At 39.5% G+C, this 19,741-nt stretch overlaps 1 protein-coding gene across 1 annotated transcript in view; it reads right to left on the bottom strand.

Annotated features, from left to right (window-relative positions):
* Positions 1-19,741, bottom strand: part of LOC128695544 (sodium-coupled monocarboxylate transporter 1) — a 330,002-nt gene that overhangs the window by 291,515 nt on the left and 18,746 nt on the right. Inside the window, exon 5 of the mRNA XM_070093458.1 lies at positions 278-418. Coding sequence (XP_069949559.1) covers positions 278-418 — 141 coding nt within the window. The remainder of the gene's footprint in view (positions 1-277; positions 419-19,741) is intronic.

The raw sequence follows: 19,741 nt of genomic DNA, 5'->3' as shown, positions 1-19,741 counted from the left end.
TACACTCTGTAATTAGTATTTTACTACATGTAAACCACACAATAACCAAATTCTGTAAACTCAGCATAGTAATCCTTATAGAGAATAAACTTTGAATTTGAATTTGAATTGAATCAGTCGAATATTTCAGTGGTAACATGAATCCACGACATCAGTGGTACAATGATAACATCTTTCTGCCAGCAAGATCAGCAGTCTGAGACACATACACTACCATCTTCATCGTCATAATAATTATATAACATGTACTGGACTATAAACAAATTCTTAAATTTACCTTTTAGATGTTTGTAATGTGCTGACAGAAGCAAACCTCTGGTAGGCAGTCTGGTTTATACCCACGTGACTCATCATTACGTAGACGCCGAACACCAAGGTGGAGAGTAACGTGTGTCGCTCGTAAGGGCTCGTCATCATGCTGGTTACAATCAAAATTCAACATTATATTTACATACCATAAAGTTACAACCAGAATTTTTACGAAGCAATTACAGAAACTTTTAACTAATAATTAACATATTTTTTTGTACTCTAGTCCTTCTCTTCTTTGTACCACAAAACATTTTTGAAGAATATACTTTATTTTTTATAAAATTCCGAAATTAAGTAAAATAATTAGAAAATATGGAAAATTTTCAGATGCCGTTTAAGGGAGGACAATCTTTGTCCCACTAAACCAAATTTTTGTCAAAAAATGCGCAACACTGGATGAGGAAGGTTATTAATGTGTCTCATGGGTTCTATGGTAAGTAAAGTGAAGTTACAAATATATTTTGTGCAATAGAATGTTATTGTAAGATTGTAGGAAACTGTTGAAGAGTTTAAAGTGGTATACGAGACTTTGTAAAAGAATAAAACTATAAAATAAGAGAAAATTAGAGAAATTAGTATCATAGACAATGGAAGAAGAAAGAGGAGAATGGAAGGAAGATGTAGAGAGGAGGTGAATATATTATGAGTAAGTTGGAGAATAACATAATATATAGAGTAGATATTGTATGCTGCAGTGTGTTCATGTGTGTATACATATCCCTATACATGTGTACATACATGTATCAGAGCATTTATATATGATTGTATACACTAAATATGTATGTAGACATTCATAATAACCACTGTGAAAAGAACAGTGAACTTCCAAGTGATTTCGTGAATTCTCACATTATCAAGGACCTGTTTGGTATAACTTTCCCGGCATTTTGAAAATCAATTGGATGTTTAAAATCTCTCTCATGAATAAAGGAAGCATTAGAATCTTGTCCACTTCTAATGTTATATTTATGTTGTTGTAATCTTAGTTCAAAACTTTTCCCAGTTTGACAGTAATAAACTTTATCGCATTTTTTACAAGGAATCTCGTAGATTCATCCGTCAACAATTTTGGGAGAATATTGTATCAAGATTTTTAAATAGAACTTTGATATTAATATTCTTAAGTAGAGAAAGTATATCAAGAAAGTTTTTATGGTAAGGAAAAACCAACATATTTTTAGATAAATGAAGGTGGTTGTTATTGTTTGAACTATTAAAAAGTATTTCATTTATGATACTGAGTAAGTACGTGGCCAATATTGGTGGCAACATTATATTATTATTATTATAATCAAGGGGAAGCGCTAAACCCGGAGGATTGTACAGCGCCTGGGAGGGATGTGGAAGGCTTTCAGGCTTAATTCAGGGAACTGGAGCACAGATCCAAATACCTAAATCAAGAGCCCCTCACCAACATCAAGGAACCTTCCTTGGGGGGAGGGGGTCAACATCACAGCATGGGACCAATATGAACTGCTTAGTGGGCTGTTATCTGGGGAATTTGTTGAGGATAACTTGTGTCTTTAGTCTACAATCATGGATGAAGAAAGAGTTAAACTGAAGATGTATAAAAGCTGTGTTGGAGAAATCAACACAAAAGCAGTATAATGTAATTCTATACTGACAACTTTTCGCCCACACAGTTGGCTTTATCGTCACAAACAGATCTACCTGTGTATTTATAGGATGGAGAGTCAGGTGGAGAATGCTGGGGAGTTTGGATATAAGACGGACTTGCAAGGGACCGCTGAGAGTGTTTGGCAGGTTGGATCTGAGATAGACCTGCACGGGACGGGCAGGTGTGTATGTAGTTAAGTAGGATAACGATGAAAAAGTTTCTTGCGAGGGTGTTCATCTCTGTTATAGAAGCCGTTGTTTTGGATGAAATTGTAGGACATACAGATAAGTAATGATTCCAGGATTCTGTGGTACTGAGAGTTTTCTTCTCAGGCGATATATCTTGCATTTCTGTAGTTGATAAAATGATTGTGTGAATTTCAGTGTTGACCATAGACATTCCTGAACTCGTCCGATCTGCCTGCGTACTGGTGTTCTGAAATACTTGTCTGGAGGTCTCTGGATGTTTCGCCCACGTATAATTTGCCGCATTCATTGCAAGGGATTATGTATACCCCTGCATAGGATTGAGGTTTGTCCTGTCTATTATTGGTGAAGTGAAGATTAGAAAATACGTGTTTAGTTAAAGAGTTTTCTTCCTCATGGAACTCATTGCTGCAAGTTCGGAGTGCACGCAAAAAAAAAACCTATAATTACACAATGTTTGCGTAATTATAGGCTGAGAGTAGAAGTGGAGAAGATCGTGTTGGTTGGTAGGTTTCTGAAAGACTTTAAAACGATGTACTTGATCAGGAAAGAAAGAGTGTCGTTGACATCTTCTTATGTGAACTGGATAGAGGGCTCGACCTGGCTGAGCTTGTGTAGGAGAGCGTGAACGTTGAAGCGTCTTGGAGTTATGATGATAATGTCGACAACATAACAGAGCCAGGTGGCCCAAGAAGAAATAATAGAGGATAATCGCTCGTTTTTTAGATGTTCCATGTATAGGTTCGCCAGGACGGCACTAAGTGGGGAACCCACGGGTAGTCCAAAAGTCTGCTGAAAGAGATGAGACGGCACTAAGTGGGGAACCCACGGGTAGTCCAAAAGTCTGCTGAAAGAGATGATTTTCGAAAGAGAAACCACGTTCAACAATGTCGATGAAATCGCTGACTGGAATATGAACTTCGTTGTAGAATCTATCAAAAACTTACCAAGCAACACGATCTTCTCCACTTCTACTCTCACCACGACACCAAAACTAAACGTGGTGTAATTATAGGCTTCTTCCTGCGTGCACTCAGAATCTGCAGCAGTGAGTTCCTTGAGGAAGAATGCACTATAATTAAACCAAGCATTTTCCAAACTTCACTATTCTCGTCACTTCATTAGAGACTGCAGACGACGGTCATATAACATATTTAACACACCCAGAGAAGACACTGCCGAGAAGAGATACATAGTTCTCCTCACCAACTCCGTTGCCAAACATGTTTCCAACATCTTTTGCAATACCTCATTCCAAGTATCTACCTCCACAACCACCACCGTCAAAGACATCACCAGTAATAGACATGGCAAGCTTCAATCCTCTGTAGGGGTATACATAATCCCTTGTAATGACTGCACCAAATTATACGTGGGTGAAACATCCAGAGACCTCCAAACACGAATTTCAGAGCACCAGTACGCAGGTAGATCTTACAATTTAAGGATGTCTGTGTTAAACACCTAAATTCCCACAACTCTCATCACTTATCTACTTATCTGTATATGAAGTAAAGCAATTTCAACCAAAATAAGGTCTCCTATGAATGTATGCATGTATGTATGTATGAATATATGTATTTATGCAAGTATGTATCTACGTAAGTATGTATGTATGTATGTATGTATGTTTGTATGTATGTATATATGTATGTATGTACGTATGTATGTATGTATGTATGTATGTATGTATGTACGTTTGTATGTTTGTATGTATGTATGTATGTATGTATGTATGTATGTATATATGTATGTATGTATGTATATATGTATGTATGTATGTATCTATGTATCTATGTAAGTATGTATGTATGTATGTATGTATGTTTGTATGTAGGTATGTATGTATGTATGCATATATGTATGCATATATGTATGTATGTATGTATGTATGTATGTATGTATGTATGTATGTATGTATGTATGTATGTATCTATGTATGCATGTATGTATGCATATATGTCTGTATGTATGCATGTATTTATGAATATGTTGTGCCACATAAGCCGAACATGTAAATTTAGTAAATTTTTTATGGATATATTGTCTTAAATAGCCAGAGTGAAAATAAAATCAACATAACTGCAAAATTCGACCTGAGAATAAGAAGAAAAAAATACAAATGCCAGAGCTACAGTAATGTTAAATAAATACAAACTGACCTATTATATATCAGAATTTAGATCAAAAATGATGTTAGTTTAAGTGAGGTTAGGAAACTTTTCTAAGTTTCTTTTGCTTCAAAAACGTAAATCATTATATCATTGTCAAAGATTTTTTATTTGACAATTTAAAAGATTTTTATGTAAAAATAATTTTTTTAAAGAGAATTCAGCGTATTGGGTTGTGTTTGTACTCACCTAATTGTTGTTGCAAGGGTCGAGTAATAGCTCTTGGCCCCCACCTCTTCACTGATCGCTACTAGGTTCACTCTCTCCCTGCTATATGACCTTTATCATAACTCTTCCTAAAGCTATGTATAGATCCTGCCCCCACTGCATCGCTTATCGCTCATGGCTGAAGAAACACTTCCTAACATCCATGTGGTTCATGTGTGTTTTCAACTTACAGTTGTTACGCTTTATTGCTGTGTCATATCTCTGAAACATTCTGTCCCTATCCACCTCGTCAGTTCCTTTCAATATTTTATATGTTATCATGTCCCCCCATATTATCCCTCCTGTTTTCCAGTGTTGTCAGGTTGACTTTCCTTAATATTTTCTCAGGGACTAGTCTTGTTGCAAACCTTTGCAATTTCTCAATTTTTTTTTCACGTGTTTGACCAGGTTTGAGTTCCATACTGGTGCTGCTTACCCCAATATGGGCCCGACGTACATGTGTACAGTGTCGTGAATGATTCCTTTCTTTATGTCGAAACACTATTTGCACTTGGTGTGCCCTTTATGTGAGCCTCAGGAGATATGCTCGGTATAATGCTCACTCTAAGATCCTTTTCCTTGTGTGAATTTTGCAACCACTCATCTCTTAGGTTGAACACCATCTGCAGTCTCCAATGTCCTTCCCCAAGCTTCATAACTGCACTTGCTGCGAGGAACCATTACCGGGCCAGGCTTGCAGCATGTCCAGATCCCATTGTAGACTTACCTGATCCTCGTCTGCTTGTATTCTCTTCATTAGTTTCACATGGTCTGCAAACAGACCATGTCATTCACATATACAAGAAACAGCACCGGATCTAGGACTGACTCTTGTAGAACCCCGCTCGACACATGCACCCACTCTGACACCTCGCCTGGCACCGACATACGTAGTTTTCTTCCTGTCAGCTATTCCCTGAACCAATGCAGTACTTTCCCTCCTTTTTCTGCCTGTTCCTCTAGCTTTTCATTCAGCCTCTTGTGTGGTACTGTGTCGAAAGCCATCTTAGAGTCCAAAAAGATGCAGTCTACCCGTTCTTCTCCTGTCTTAGTTCTCTTACCTTGCAGGATTTACCTTCCCCAAAGCCGTCCTGGTTTTCATGTATTAGTCTATTCCGTTCTAGGTGCTCCACTACTCTTTTCCAGATATTTTTTTCCATAACTTTACATACAATATATGTCAGTGACACTGGTCTGTATGTCTCCTTTCCTAAAACTCGTGACTACATTTGCTGTTTTTACACCTCAGGCAGTTGCTACTGAGGATATTGAGGAAACTTAAGGCACACGGAATAGGAGAATTTTTTTCCCTGGGTAGAGGCATGACTAACAAATAAACAGCAGACAGTTTGCATAAATGGGGAGAAATCAGAATGCGGGCACGTCATAAGCGGTGTTCCTCAGGGGTCACTGTTGGGCCCGTTGTTATTCATAATTTACATAAACGACATTGATGAGGGAATAAATAGCGACATAAGCAAATTTGCTGATGACACCAAAATAGGCCGTCCAGTTCATTCTAATGAGGACACTAGAACACTCCAGGATGATTTGAATAGACTGATGCAATGGTCGGAGAAGTGGCAGATGCAGTTTAATATTGACAAATGCAAAGTTCTGAATGTTAGACAGGTAAATAACCATGCCACATATAAACTAAATAATGTAGATCTTAATACTGCTGATTGCAAAAAGCATTTAGGAGTTCTGGTTAGCAGTAATCTAAAACCAAGACAACAGTGCATTTGTGTTTGCAATAAAACTAACAGAATTCTTGGCTTCACATCTAGAAGTATAAATAATAGAAGTCCTCAGGTTGTTCTTCAACTCTATATATCCTTGGTTAGGCCTCATTTAGATTATGCTGCTCAGTTCTGGTCACCGTATTACAGAATGAATATAAATGCTCTGGAAAACGTACAGAGGAGGATGACAAAGATGATCCCATGTATCAGAAATCTTCCCTATGAGGATAGACTGAGGGCCCTGAATCTGCACTCTCTCGAAAGGCGTAGAATTAGGGGGGATATGTTTGAGGTGTATAAATGGAAAACAGGAATAAATAAAGAGGATGTAAATAATGTGCTGAAAATTTCCATCCAAGACAGGACCAGCAGCAATGGTTTCAAGTTGGAAAAATTCAGATTCAGGAAGGATATAGGAAAGTACTGGTTTGGTAATAGAGTTGTGGATGAGTGGAACATACTCCCGAGCACAGTTATAGAGGCTAAAACTTATGTAGTTTTAAAAATAGGTTGGATAATTACATGAATGGGTGTTGGTGGGTGTGAGTTGGACCTGACTAGATTGTGCTACTAGGTCTGATGCCGTGCACCTTCCTTAAGTAGAAGTGACCTGACTAGGTGGGCTACTGCGCTAATCCGGGGGTGACATGGACCTGCTTCGCATGGGTCAGTAGGCCTGCTGCAGTGTTCCTTCTTTCTTATGTTCTTATGTCAGAATTACTGAAGATTGTTGTTAGTGGCACACTCACTGCATCTGCTCCCTCTCTCTGGACCCAAATAGAGACATTATCTGGGCCCACCGCCTTCCCTTAGCAGTGTCTTCACATCCTCCTTGGTTGTGTGCTATGTGTACAGCACTTGCTGGTGTACCCTACCACCTCGGTTTGCTGGGAGCCTGTCTGTCTTCAGTGTGAATACCTCCCTGAATCCTGAGCTGAGCTCTTCACATAGTTCCTGGTCGTTCTCTGTAAGTTCCCATCCTTTCTTCCTCATCATGATTGCCTGATCCTTGACTATTGTTTTCCTCTTGATGTGGCTGTATAGCAACTTTGCACCAGATTTGGATTTTGATGCTATGTCGCTCATATAGTGACACTGGGCTTTTCTCCTTATGCATGGATATTCATTTCTGGTTCTTCGACTCAACTCCCTGTTTTCCTGGGCCCATTGCCTTCAACACTTTTTCCATACTCATAGGCTCTGATCTTCCCTTTGTTTCTGTTGCCCCTTGGCACAAACTTCTCCACTGCCTCCCTGCTCTTTGTGGTCACGTGTTCCATCATTTAGTTTACTGTCTTCCCCTCTAGTTCACTTACCCACTTAATGAAAATAACCCTCGAAGCTATAATCTAGGTGAAGTAGAGCTTGATCATACAGAATGTGAAAGACTTGGGAGTCATGGTAAGCAGAAATCTAAAGCCAAGACAGCAGTGCCTTAGTGTGCGCAACAAACTGTACTGGTGTTCTGTGTTACTGTCCTGTTCTCCTGTGTTACTGTACTGTTCTCCTGTGTTACTGTACTGTTCTCCTGTGTTACTGTACTGGTGTTCTGTGTTACTGTCCTGTTCTTCTGTGTTACTGTAATGTTCTCCTGGTTTTAACCTGACCATCCAGTAGTTTTAACCTGACCATTCAGTAGTTTTAACCTGACCATCCAGCAGTTTTAACCTGACCATTCAGTAGTTTATTTCATTTTTCTGTACGGGTTTCCTTCTCATATTTCATTGTTCTGGACGGGTTTGCCTGTCTTATTTCAATGTTCTGAACCGGTTTCCCTGTCATATTTCATTGTTCTGGACGGTGAAGGAATTACCTCATACTTGTGTAGCCCCCTTTTGGATGTTTGGTTTCTCCCGTCTTTCTCATGCACCTATACTCACCTAATTGTGGTTGCAGGGGTATATTCATAGCTCCAGGCCTCCGCCTACTCACTGGTTGCCATTAGGTCCACTGTCTCCCTGCTCCATGAGCTTTATCATACTTCTTCTTAAAGCAATGTATGCTACCTGCTTCTACTACCTCAATTTCCAGACTATTCCACTTCCTGACAACTCTGTCGCTGAATAAGTACTTCCTAACATCCCTCTGACTCATCTGAGTTTTCAACTTCCAATTGAGACCCATTGTTGCTGTGTCCCATCTCTGGAACATCATATCTCTGTCCACTTTGTCGATTCCTCTCAGTATATTATATGTCATTATCATGTCGTCCCTGTCCCTCCTGTCCTCCAGTGTCATCAGGTTGAGTTCTCTTAACCTCTCCTGGTAGGACATTTTCCTTAGCTCTGGGGCTAGCCTTGTTCCAGACCTTTGCACTTTCTCTAGTTCCTGTCGTGGTTGCCTAGGTGAGAGTTACAAACTGGAGCTGCATACTCCAATACGGACCTCAAGTACACAGTGTGCTTGAGGTCCGTATTGAGATGTCGGAATGCTGTTCTTAGGTTTGCTAGGCGCTCATATGCTGCAGCAGTTATTTGGTTGATGTGCGCCTCAGGAGATGTGCTCGGTGTTATACACACCCAAAGAGATTTTTCCTGCAATGAGGGTTGTAGTCTTTGGGCCCCTAGATTGTATTCTATTTGTGGTCTTTGCCCTTCCCCGATCTTCAAGACTCTGCACTTGGTGAGGCTGAACTCCAGGAGCCAGTTTCTAGATCATTCCCATAAAGTAGGAACAGCATTGGTCCTAGGACTGACCACTGTGGAACCCCGTTCGTCACAGTCGCCCACTCTGACACCTCATCAAGTAACATGACTCACTGCTGCCTTCCTATCAGGTATTCTCTGTACCATCGACTACTCTCTTAATTCTCCTGGGTCTTTTGCCTCCTATACTTCATCCATTTTGTAACTCATAATTTTGGCCTCTCAACACCGAGTGAAGCAAGATCTGGTTCTGGCCTTCTCATTATTTCTGTTGCCCTTGGGTACAATCCTCTCCTCTGCTGGCTTGCATATAGTTGTCACACATTCCATCATCTTATTAACTTTTTTCCCTGCCAGTTCTCTGTCCAAGTGAACTTTGTGCAGGAAGTTCCTCAGGCCTGTGTAGTCTCTCTCTCTCGTAGTTTGGCTACATTCTTCCTGACCTTCCTGCTTCCCTCTCCACTATTAGCTCTACTATGTATTAGAAGCTCAGAACTACATGATCGCTAGCTCCGAGGAGCCTTTCTTAGGTGATGCCCTCAGTAGCTGTACTACTTAAAGTGAATAATAGGTCCAGTCTGCTGAATCATCTTCTCTCTCTATGGTCGTGTCACTAACGTGCTGATGCATGAGGTTCTCTAGTACCACCTCCAACATCTTTGTTCTCCACATTTCTGGGCCCCCAAGTGGCTCCAGGGTTACCCAGTCGATTTGTTTGTGATAGAAGTCACAACCAGTAGATTTGCTCTGCAAATCTACTGGTTGTGGGTGACTTCTAAGGGATTTTCATTGTATATATACATTTTGAAAAGAGTGGATAATGGAGTAATTTAGCAGATGCTTCAAGTGTATGGAATAAGTGGAAGGTTACTAAATCAGCTAAGGGATTTTACGAGGATAGAGAGACTCAGGTTAGAATATGAAGGAAAGAGGGAGATTATTTCCCAGGAAAAGTAGGTCTTAGCCGTGGTTGTGTGATGGCACCATGGGAATTCAATATATTTAAAAATGGTGTTATTAGAGAAGTGAATGCTAGGGTGTTGGCAAGAGGTGTAGGGTTGAAAGATAAGCAATCTAACACAAAGTGGGAGTTGGCACAATTGCTTTTTACTGATGTCACTCTGCTTTTGGGAGATTCTAAAGACAAGTTGCAGAGGTTGGTGGACGAACTGGGAGGCCATGTATGTAAAAGAGAGAAACTGAATGTGAATATAGGAAAAGCAAGATGAGGATAACAAAAAATTTAGGTAATGAAAAATTTTATATCAGATTGGAGAGGGAGAGTATGGAAAAAGTGAATGTGTTCAGGTAATTGATAGTTTACGTGTCAGCAGAGGGTCTCTGAAAGATGAGGAGAAGCATAGAACTGGTGGGGGAAATAAAGCTGAGTGGTGCACTGAGGAGTCTGTGGAGACAAAGGACATTATCCATGGAAGAAAAGAGGGGAATGTATGAGAGTATAGAGGTACCAAAGCTGTGTGTAGTTGATTGCAAGTTTGAGTTTGAGGGGAAATACTATGCTCAAAAACAGAGAATGGCTATGGGTTATCCATTGTCCCCCTTATTGTTCAATCTGTATAAGGAATTTTTCGATGCTATACTGTTAAAAGATATCCTGCCAGTCCCTGCTTTTGTCCCGTCTATTAAATTCACTGTTCATTCACTTTCATTCTTAGTTGTGTTGATACAACGGATTAATAGAAAGTTTAAGTTTACAGTGTATAGGAAGGCCACCAATGTGTGCTCATACATTCACCACTATTACAACCACGAGACTAGAGTTAAAAGAAGTGTATTTCTTAATATGTTTCAGAGAGCCTAGAGAGTGTGCAGTCCAGAGTTCCTAGATGAAGAAATTAGGAAAATATTTGACATTGGCATGAAACAGCGGTATCCTAAGGTGTTTGTGAAAACTGCCTAGGATGGTATAAACCTTGGTAATAAATACCGACAAGTTGGTTTAGAAAGACACATAAGCAAACACTATGACATATTTATTAGAAAACGTTTCGGTCCTGGGACCTTGATCACTTCTGTATGTTAGAAGTGATCAAGGTCCCAGGACCGAAACGTTTTCTAATAAATATGTCATAGTGTTTGCTTACTTGTCTTCCTAAATCAGGACCTAGGATATCACCTCAGACCATGAATGTTCTGGTCCTCTCATACAAAGAGAATTTCTCTCTCCTGTTGAATGCTCATAGAAGATTTATTATTCAAGAAGTATTCTGATCAAGAATTCACCCCAATAGCGTGTTGGTGGTGTCTACAGAGTTGGTTGCAATGGTTGCAGTCTCTCCTATTTGGGACAGATGGAAAACCATTAGAAGTTAGAATTTCCCAACACTGTTATTCAAAACGCATAGTACAGGAGTTGAACACGATTTTCAACTGTATCAGAGCTTGTAATAACCCGGCAAATTTGTGGGAAGCAAGAGTCGTCTTGCCCAGCTCCTCTTCGTTTGGAAGCAATATTGTAGAATCGGCAATTATTAAGCATGATAAGCATTCATTATACAATCTCAGTGGCGGGTTGTTTAAATCAGATGCATTTTTAGTTGAGGTAATGATACACAGCCACAAATTGGGCTCTTATGCTAATGCATTAGACTGTCTTAAATGTTGTGCCACACCGAGGAATTAGGGCTTATTTTTCCTGCATTTTCTGAAGGTTGAAGAGAGTTTGCCTCAGAATTTTGTGGGTTGAATAACTGTGGTCATCTTCTTTGTAATTACAGATGCCTCCCTCTTTAAATGAGTTTATTTTAATAAACCCCGTTCACTTTTGTATAACTTTTAGAAGTCTCCTCTTTAAATGTTACCATTTCTCGTCCCTTTAAATGGACACACTCTCCTGTGGATGGTTACCCCAAAATTGCCAGTGACTTCTAAATCACTGACAATATAAATATGTATGTAAAATTACTGATATCATAGCGGAGTATGACAGAATATTTTATTATTGCCACTTTACTTTCGTTTAGGCTATTACAATATCAATACTTGTGGAATTTTCTAATGCTATAATATTTAACCTTCTGGCTATGGACACTGATATGCCTAGGGGCACTTAATGTACACTGTTTTTTTACACAGGGTTTGACAAGGTTAGGTTAAGGATCCATAGCTTTATTGACAAGCTATTTGCAGGTTAAGGATTCCTAACTTTATTGGCAAGCTAAGAGCTGTCACCTACATCAGCTCATTTGACTTTATCTCGTTGACATCATTATGCTGTACGAATGTGTTCCATACTCGAGTCATCCTGGGTATGTATGATCTCAGATGGAGTGATGTTCTGGAGAAGGGTACAGCCAGAGTGAAGTTGCTGCTTTCTGCCCGTCTTGTGGCATAAAAGCTTGTTTCACGCTGTCCTCGAAGTGGATCCAAGTGTTGTATTTTGACAATATTGGCCTTGTACATAACAGTAAGGCCACCTACATCCCCCCTGTGTTGAAGGCTCTGCTGAAATGACAGATCTATCCAAGATGGGTCCAGGCGAGAGATGAGACGTCTTGCTCTGTTCTCTACTCTGTCAAGCAGTCGCAGATGAGAGGGGGGGGGCAGGAAAACCAAGAAAATGGAGCATACTCAAGGTGCGAGCATACTTGTGCCTCGTACAGGATCTTGCAACCCCTACTGTCAAGCAGATGCGAGATACGGTGAAGTGCTGTAAGCTTCCTGGCTGCCTTGTTTGCAAGATTTACAACATGGTTCTTCATGGTTAGTTTGGAGTCAAATTTCACCCCAAGGATATCAACTTCTTCTCCAGGTGCCAACATTCTCCCATTCATCCTTATTACTGCAACAGCATTACCATCATGGTGCCTAGACACCATCATCATTTGCGTTTTCTCAGGTGCAAATGTTACTTGCCATCTATTTTCCCAAGCTGATATAGCTCTCAGCTGGTGATTGATGTAGCTTAGAGCAGCTGGCATTTCTTCTCTTGGATAAGTGAATGTCAGTGTACAGTCGTCTGCATATGCATGTGATCCTGGGATGAGATGAAGAAGGTCGTTGAAGTAGACATTTCATAACAATGGTCCCAGAATGCTTCCTTGTGGGACACTTGCCCCAATAGGATGTCTTTCTGATTCCGTTCCATCTACCCTTAGAGATCTACCATGAAGGTAATCACTGAGGAGACATATTGTAGAGCCTGCAATTCCCAGTGCTTGAAGTTTTGCTAAGAGGCCCTGGTGCCACACCCTGTCGAAAGCACCAGCAATGTCCAGTGCTACCACACAGCTGACTCTGGATTCATCCAGTGACTGGTGTCACTTAGTGGAGAGGTTTAACAACAGATCAGCAGCAGAGTAACCTTTCCTGAAGCCATATTGACGATCACAAAGTAGTGAGACGTAGTCAAAAAACTCTGTCATTTGTCTTGAGATTATTGGTTCATGGATCTTACCAGTGATTGACAGAAGTGACACTGGTCTGTAGTTGCTGATTTCTTCTCTGCTCTTCTTTTTGTGAACAGGGACTACATTTGCCTCTTTCCACAGAGAGGGCCATTTACACTGTATTAGGCAGTGCTGAAAGATGCGAGTTAGAGGTGCTGCTAGCTGGTCTGCACATCTTCTCAACAATCTTGGGCTCAACTTGTCTGGGCCCACAGCCATTTCTTGGTCAAGTGATTTAAGAAGGAAATGCACCTCCTCCTGCCTTATTGTCACCACTGACAGTTTTGATACAGTTCTTGCAGCTAGCCGCCAAGGAGGGTCCCTTGCTGGATCAGGAACTTACATTTTGGTAGCAAAGTGTTTGGCAAAGAGGTCTGCCAACTCTTTACTACTAGCAGAGGAGGTCCCATCCTGTCGATTGAGAGATGGAATGAGTTCATCAGGCAGATAAACTTGTCTGTCCTTGACCAGGGACCACCAGGTTTTGGAGCCTACCCTACCTAATGCTAGCTTTCTTTTTGTGTCCACCTCCCATTTAGCAATGGCCCACTTTTGAATGTCACCCATATGCCTACAGGTTTGCTTGTGGAAGTTCCTGCTATAGGTGGTAGGATGTCTCTCATACCTTCGTCATGCTTTGTAGTTAGCAGTAGCAGTCTCTCTACAACGAAAGCCAAACCAAGGCTGATCTGTAGGCTTCGTCACATATTGCCGGTGAGGAATGTGTTCTTGTTGTAGATTAACTATGTGTCGAGTGAAGGCTTTCACTTGGTTGCCAACATCCCCTTGGAGAAGAGCATTCCAATCGGTGGTGGCGAGCTCAAAGCAAAGGGCTGGCCAATTACCTGTTTCCCATAGCCAGGTTGTGCGTGTGGACTCCTCACCTCGTTCTGTTATGATCTTAAGTGTCGTAAAAACAGCCTTGTGGTCAGATGATCCAACGTAGCGGAGGGGTTGACAAGTGACTACCTTTGCTAGATCACTCACTACTGGGTCAAGGGAGGAGCCAGAGATGTGAGTAGGGAAATCAACAAAGTTTCTCATGTCAAATACTGCAAGAAGGTCATCAAAGTCCCTCTGTATAAGGTGTTGGTTGAGGTCACCAACAATTATAATATGTTGACAGTTGTGTTGTAGCAGAAGGGAGTCAATATTTTCCATTCGGAAGTTGATGGGGTTTGCATGTTGCCACTGAGGTCTGTACTTTGCACATGCTAGTACAGAGGTACTAGTGTTTATGGAGAGCTTGAAGAACAGCATTTCAAGATGAGTAGGGGTGGCAACATCAATGTGCTGGGCATGAACACTTTTAGAGAAGCACACAGCAACACCTCCTCCTTGCTCTTGCCTGTCTCTTCTCATCCATGAGGTGTAGCCAGCAGTTCTTGCAAAATTTTCTGGAGTCATGTCATCCAAAAATGTTTCAACAACAGCTATCATGTCGGGACGTCGAGTGTTCACAAAACTATGTGTGAGCTCTCCAACATTAGTAATGAAACCTGTAATGTTGGCCGACAGGATGCTGATAGACTGGCTTCTCATGATGTGGTCAGCTTGAGGTGGTGGGTGTGTTGCAACCCCTGAATGGGTTACAATGTATATGATGTATATTATGTATATGCATATAATGTATATTACCTTTTCATATAATTTTATATTGCTTATATTTGCGATAATAGCTAAATCGTAAATATATTGCTTTATATTATTATTTGACTTAGTTATGTTGTTAGGTAGGATGTAACCTTCATATTATTATGTGCTCCTATATAGTTCAAGTCTTGATTGTCTAACTACTGTAATTTTCGCTCGTGGCTCGTTACTCTGCCGGCTTCTCGGTGTTGCTGGGCAGTGACTGTCCACGGAGCTATCACGTGATCGAGGGGGGGTGTACTCACCTCTCCTGAAGTATTCAGTCTGGTCTAGACTCGCTTGGTGGTTGGACGTATTCCAGACAAGAAGCGCCTAAATCTCCCTTATTGGCCCTTGTTGGAAGATCGTCTCTGTCTCATTATTGTTGTAGGTTCTGGAGACTGTTCACAGAACATTGTATAGACTTAGTGATTTTCGACGTTGTACTGAGGTTGTGTGTCGCATACACACTCTGAGCAACTCAGGTCCTGAGCTGTAGCTTCTGACCTAACTTGTACTGGTATCTGTGTACTGTCACAGTTGGGTATTTTCTTATACTGAACTTAGATTCAGTAGTATGGGAGCTTTGTGACTTTTGTGGAGGATCTGCTGATGGTCCCTACTTAGTGTCGTTATATTATCTCCTTGTTCCTGATTCTGTGTCGCAGTTGCTTGTTATATTGCTATTGGGCTTAGCAGTCGTTTATTGTTCAAGCAGACTGTTCTGATTGCCAGTTGATCAAGAAGTTAGTTTATGTGAGGACTTTGTCAGTCACTTGTTTAAGTCTAGTCGAGTCGTGAGACATAGCGAACTACTTAGAGCACTTACACACATACACACAAACTTACTTGTACATATTTGTAATATCTTATTACTTGTTAATGTACCAGACGGTACTTAAGACTTATAAATGTGATATGTGCTTTCAGCACAATAATACTGTACACGAGAGAAGTGATTAATATTATTTTGATTACTGTGATTAATTTAATTTAATTTAATTTGATATACCCCTAGACAACTTAATTAATAAATTTATTAAATTTTGATTTCTCTAGTTAGTAGCCTACCAGTTGTAATCCTGAAGCACTATTAATTCTTTCTGAATTCTAATGGATAATTGGACAAGGATATTGACTACTTGTTACAAGAACCCAGTAACAGGCTGGATGCTAGAAGGGCAGTCCTTTCTAGTATTCACTAGAGATCTCTAAGCTTTTTAGAAATCGCGTTTTTTGTAACAGGGTGTGTAAGGCATGTAAGGTGCCTGTCCTTGAGAGAGGAAGGGTACTGAGGCAGCTCTCTCTCTCTCTCTCTCTCTCTCTCTCTCTCTCCCTGCCTCCCTCACACTCTCCAGTGAAGACGTCCTTTTGGGATCTTACTTGCTTGGACATCCTCCTCTTTCCTGCAATTTTGCAAGCTCATGATGATGTGTTGATTGCAACATGAAAGGACTAGACCCAATTTCCCCTAGTTTGTGGTAGGGAAAGTATGACCCCGGTATCGATGTCTTAAGTAAGCTGCTATAGATGCGTAGTTATGTCCTCACTCGTTGATAGGGAGTCACTTAGTCATACGTCACGCGATGGGATGATAAATTGTCCCTTTGTTCATAACACTTGAATGCATAATGTTACACAAACTTTACACTTATTAGGATCATACAGCGGATGATACACTTTTTAACACTAGTTTTCCTAGCCATCCTACAAGAAATTTAAATGTCACTATCGCCGCAACGTATGGCAACACCACATATCCAAACAAAAACAGTGGTGCACAGCTTTTATAGTGGCGCTATTAAGTGGTGATATCCATACTAATCCATGATCTCAGACTATTGTACAGGTGCAGAACAGACAGATAGATGACGGTGATAATGACGGTCTAGTAGCTAGGAATGATAACCTTAACTCTATATGTAATGCACAGATAAGTCAATGTTGAGACACTACAATCATTCCTATTATCTCAGACACCACCACACTTATGTATACACTGTACTAAGGCACGAAAGAAGAACAGTAAAGTTACCTTATGCAAACTGTGTGAAGGGTGGGTGCATAAAGCAGCGGCAGCGGCAGCAACAGCAGCGACCTCCAAGCTCCGAACTTTTCTCCAACTATCAGAGCCACCAATGCTCCTATGATGACCTAGTTACAAGCAAAACTGCACTATCCAACGTAGCACCCAGAATAACCAAAGATTACCAACAGTGAAACCTACAAATCGAAAATAATAGAGATCAAAGGAAGACTGCCCTCAAACCCAAAGCAACACCCCACTGCCAGCCGAACAACGTAACCCTAAGCTTTGTATAACTACAACTTCTTCTTAACTTCAATAATTCTTGTAGTATTATGAGGCGCAATCTAAGAGAAAACAGCACCAAGGCCAGCAAGAAAACACCGAAAAATTAACTATTCAACAAGTGTAGCCAGGAGGACACCGGCCCATCTACCACCCCTCACCACCACTCAAGGCCACACCACAACAATAACAAAAAACATGGCTGCCACCAGCCCATCCTCCCCTCTCTTCCCCGGATTCAACCTACCAAGTAGTCTCTCAGGTATGACCAACGATCCAGATACCCTAAAGTCATGCATCTCCACCTTAGTTATTGAAAATATGAATCTTCGAGACACGTTAGCAAAACAAGACACCAGGATGACACAACTCGAGAACAAAATCCTCAGTCTTGAACAAAAGTTATCAACACCAGGAATGACTAACTGTGACAAGACCATCCTAACAGTCATAGATAGCCATACATAACAAATAATATCTCTTAATACAAAGGTTGAAGAATCAGTAAAAGAATGGAAGAACAACTTAGATAACCAGTTCAGTGACTACTTTGCTCTCCAAGAAGATAAAACTGAACAAGATAAACTATCGGACGCGGTAATAGTTAACAGTCCACATTTTCCCAGTGATATGAACCAAACAGTAAAGAAATTACTCTCCAGATCATAAAGGACCAAACAAAAGTTACAGTACCAGAGTCAGAAATAAAGGAAGCCAGGTTACTAGGATCCCATAGTAGAAAAAGTGTTATGCTTAGATTTCACTCACATGACAGGAAAAAAGACTTAATTATTTCATCTATTAAAGTAAAGAAAGAGGTATACATAAACGAGTGTCTTACCAATAAACGTCAGAACCTCCTGTATAGAGTCAGAAAACTTAATTAAGCGTGAGAATAATGACACAATACACCAATGCTTCACACGGGATGGGAAAATTCAAGTTAGGAAAACAAATGTAGGTCAACTGTACACAATCACGAACGAGAATGATCTATCACGATTTCTCAGGGATACTAATCTTACAGAGAATAACTAAACAATGTCCAACCTAAAAGCCTACGTAGTGTAGTGTATGTTTTGCTCCATTATTGTTCAAATTTCATAGTACAATCTCTTAGTAATTAAATAATCAACTGCCTCATATTGTGATTTTAATAGTAAGTATAAGTCACCTTATGTAATTTTCTTATTTACTATTGTTTGCTTAAATATTACCTGAATTGATACTTTCTCTGTCCATATTACTACCTCATTTTTACTATCAGTACAATTTACTCTTAACATTTATGACATTATTTAATTACCATTACTTGTCTAATTACCATAACCAGTTTTAATACCACATTAACTATCTTAGAGTGATCTTAATTACCTTGTACTGCCAAATAACCTCAGTGCAATATTGAATGAAATAAGCATTAGTTTTTCACTTTTTTTATAACCATTATTACTTACTAAAATTTTATTAAACACCATATTTACAACCAGTCAATTTTACTTTTGTACATTAATCGTTATTTTATACTTTTGTACATTAATCGTTATTTTATACTTTTCATAAAATTTTGTTGCCAAAATTTCAAGTTTGTATATTCAACTCCAACGTTTGTATTATCCTTCGTACCTGTGTAACTTTGTACCTGTGTACCTGTGTACCTGTGTACCTGTGTACCTGTCTACCATCTTACTATCATATTATAACCAAGTCATTGCCATTGTTATTTTTTACTTATTATTCTTTTGGTACTTTAATTTGTGAATTTTATTTTGTCAATTTAAATCTAGTTATACTCTTGATCTTGTTAACAACCTATATCAGACCCTAGTGCAATTGCAAGTACCATTTTAATTTGTATTTTTATATTATAAGTTTATATTATAAGTTTATATTATAAGTCCTACTCTAAGATTATTTTCATATCTTAGTGACTATATTGTGTGTGCAATTAGTGTATATTTCAATTATATCATTGTTCAAGGCCATTAACTATCTTTTGCTAACTAGTACCAACTACCTCATATTATTTGTTTTTACTTTTTATAGTACAATATATTGCTCAACTTATTATATATAACAAATCAGATCTCACTCCCAAATCAATATTATATCATAGTGACCATCTGTCATTTTAACTTTGTTTACCATTACTTAATTTAGTCCCTTATATTTTCTCTTTTATTTTAGCTTTATATAACAACCTTAGTTCATATATTCACAATTGTTAAAATAATCAAGGTGCTATTCTCAGGTGCTAAAGTGTAATAAGCTCATTATTTTGCCATTATATTCATTTATTTGATTACCACTTTTTTGTTCACCACAAATTATTTTACTCCCTTTTATATTGCCTCATTTATTTTAGCTTTAAAGAGCTACCTTAGCTCATATTTTTTTACATTTGTTAAAATAATTCAGGTGCTATTTTATAGCTTTAGAATATTTACTTTGTCTTATACTTAACTCTAACTATAGATTCACTATA

Source organism: Cherax quadricarinatus, chromosome 42, assembly GCF_038502225.1.
Source record: "Cherax quadricarinatus isolate ZL_2023a chromosome 42, ASM3850222v1, whole genome shotgun sequence".
In the NCBI taxonomy this organism is placed as follows: Eukaryota; Metazoa; Arthropoda; class Malacostraca; order Decapoda; family Parastacidae; genus Cherax; species Cherax quadricarinatus.
The sequence above is the reverse complement of the archived record's forward strand: the minus strand, read 5'-3'. Positions and strand labels throughout refer to the sequence as shown.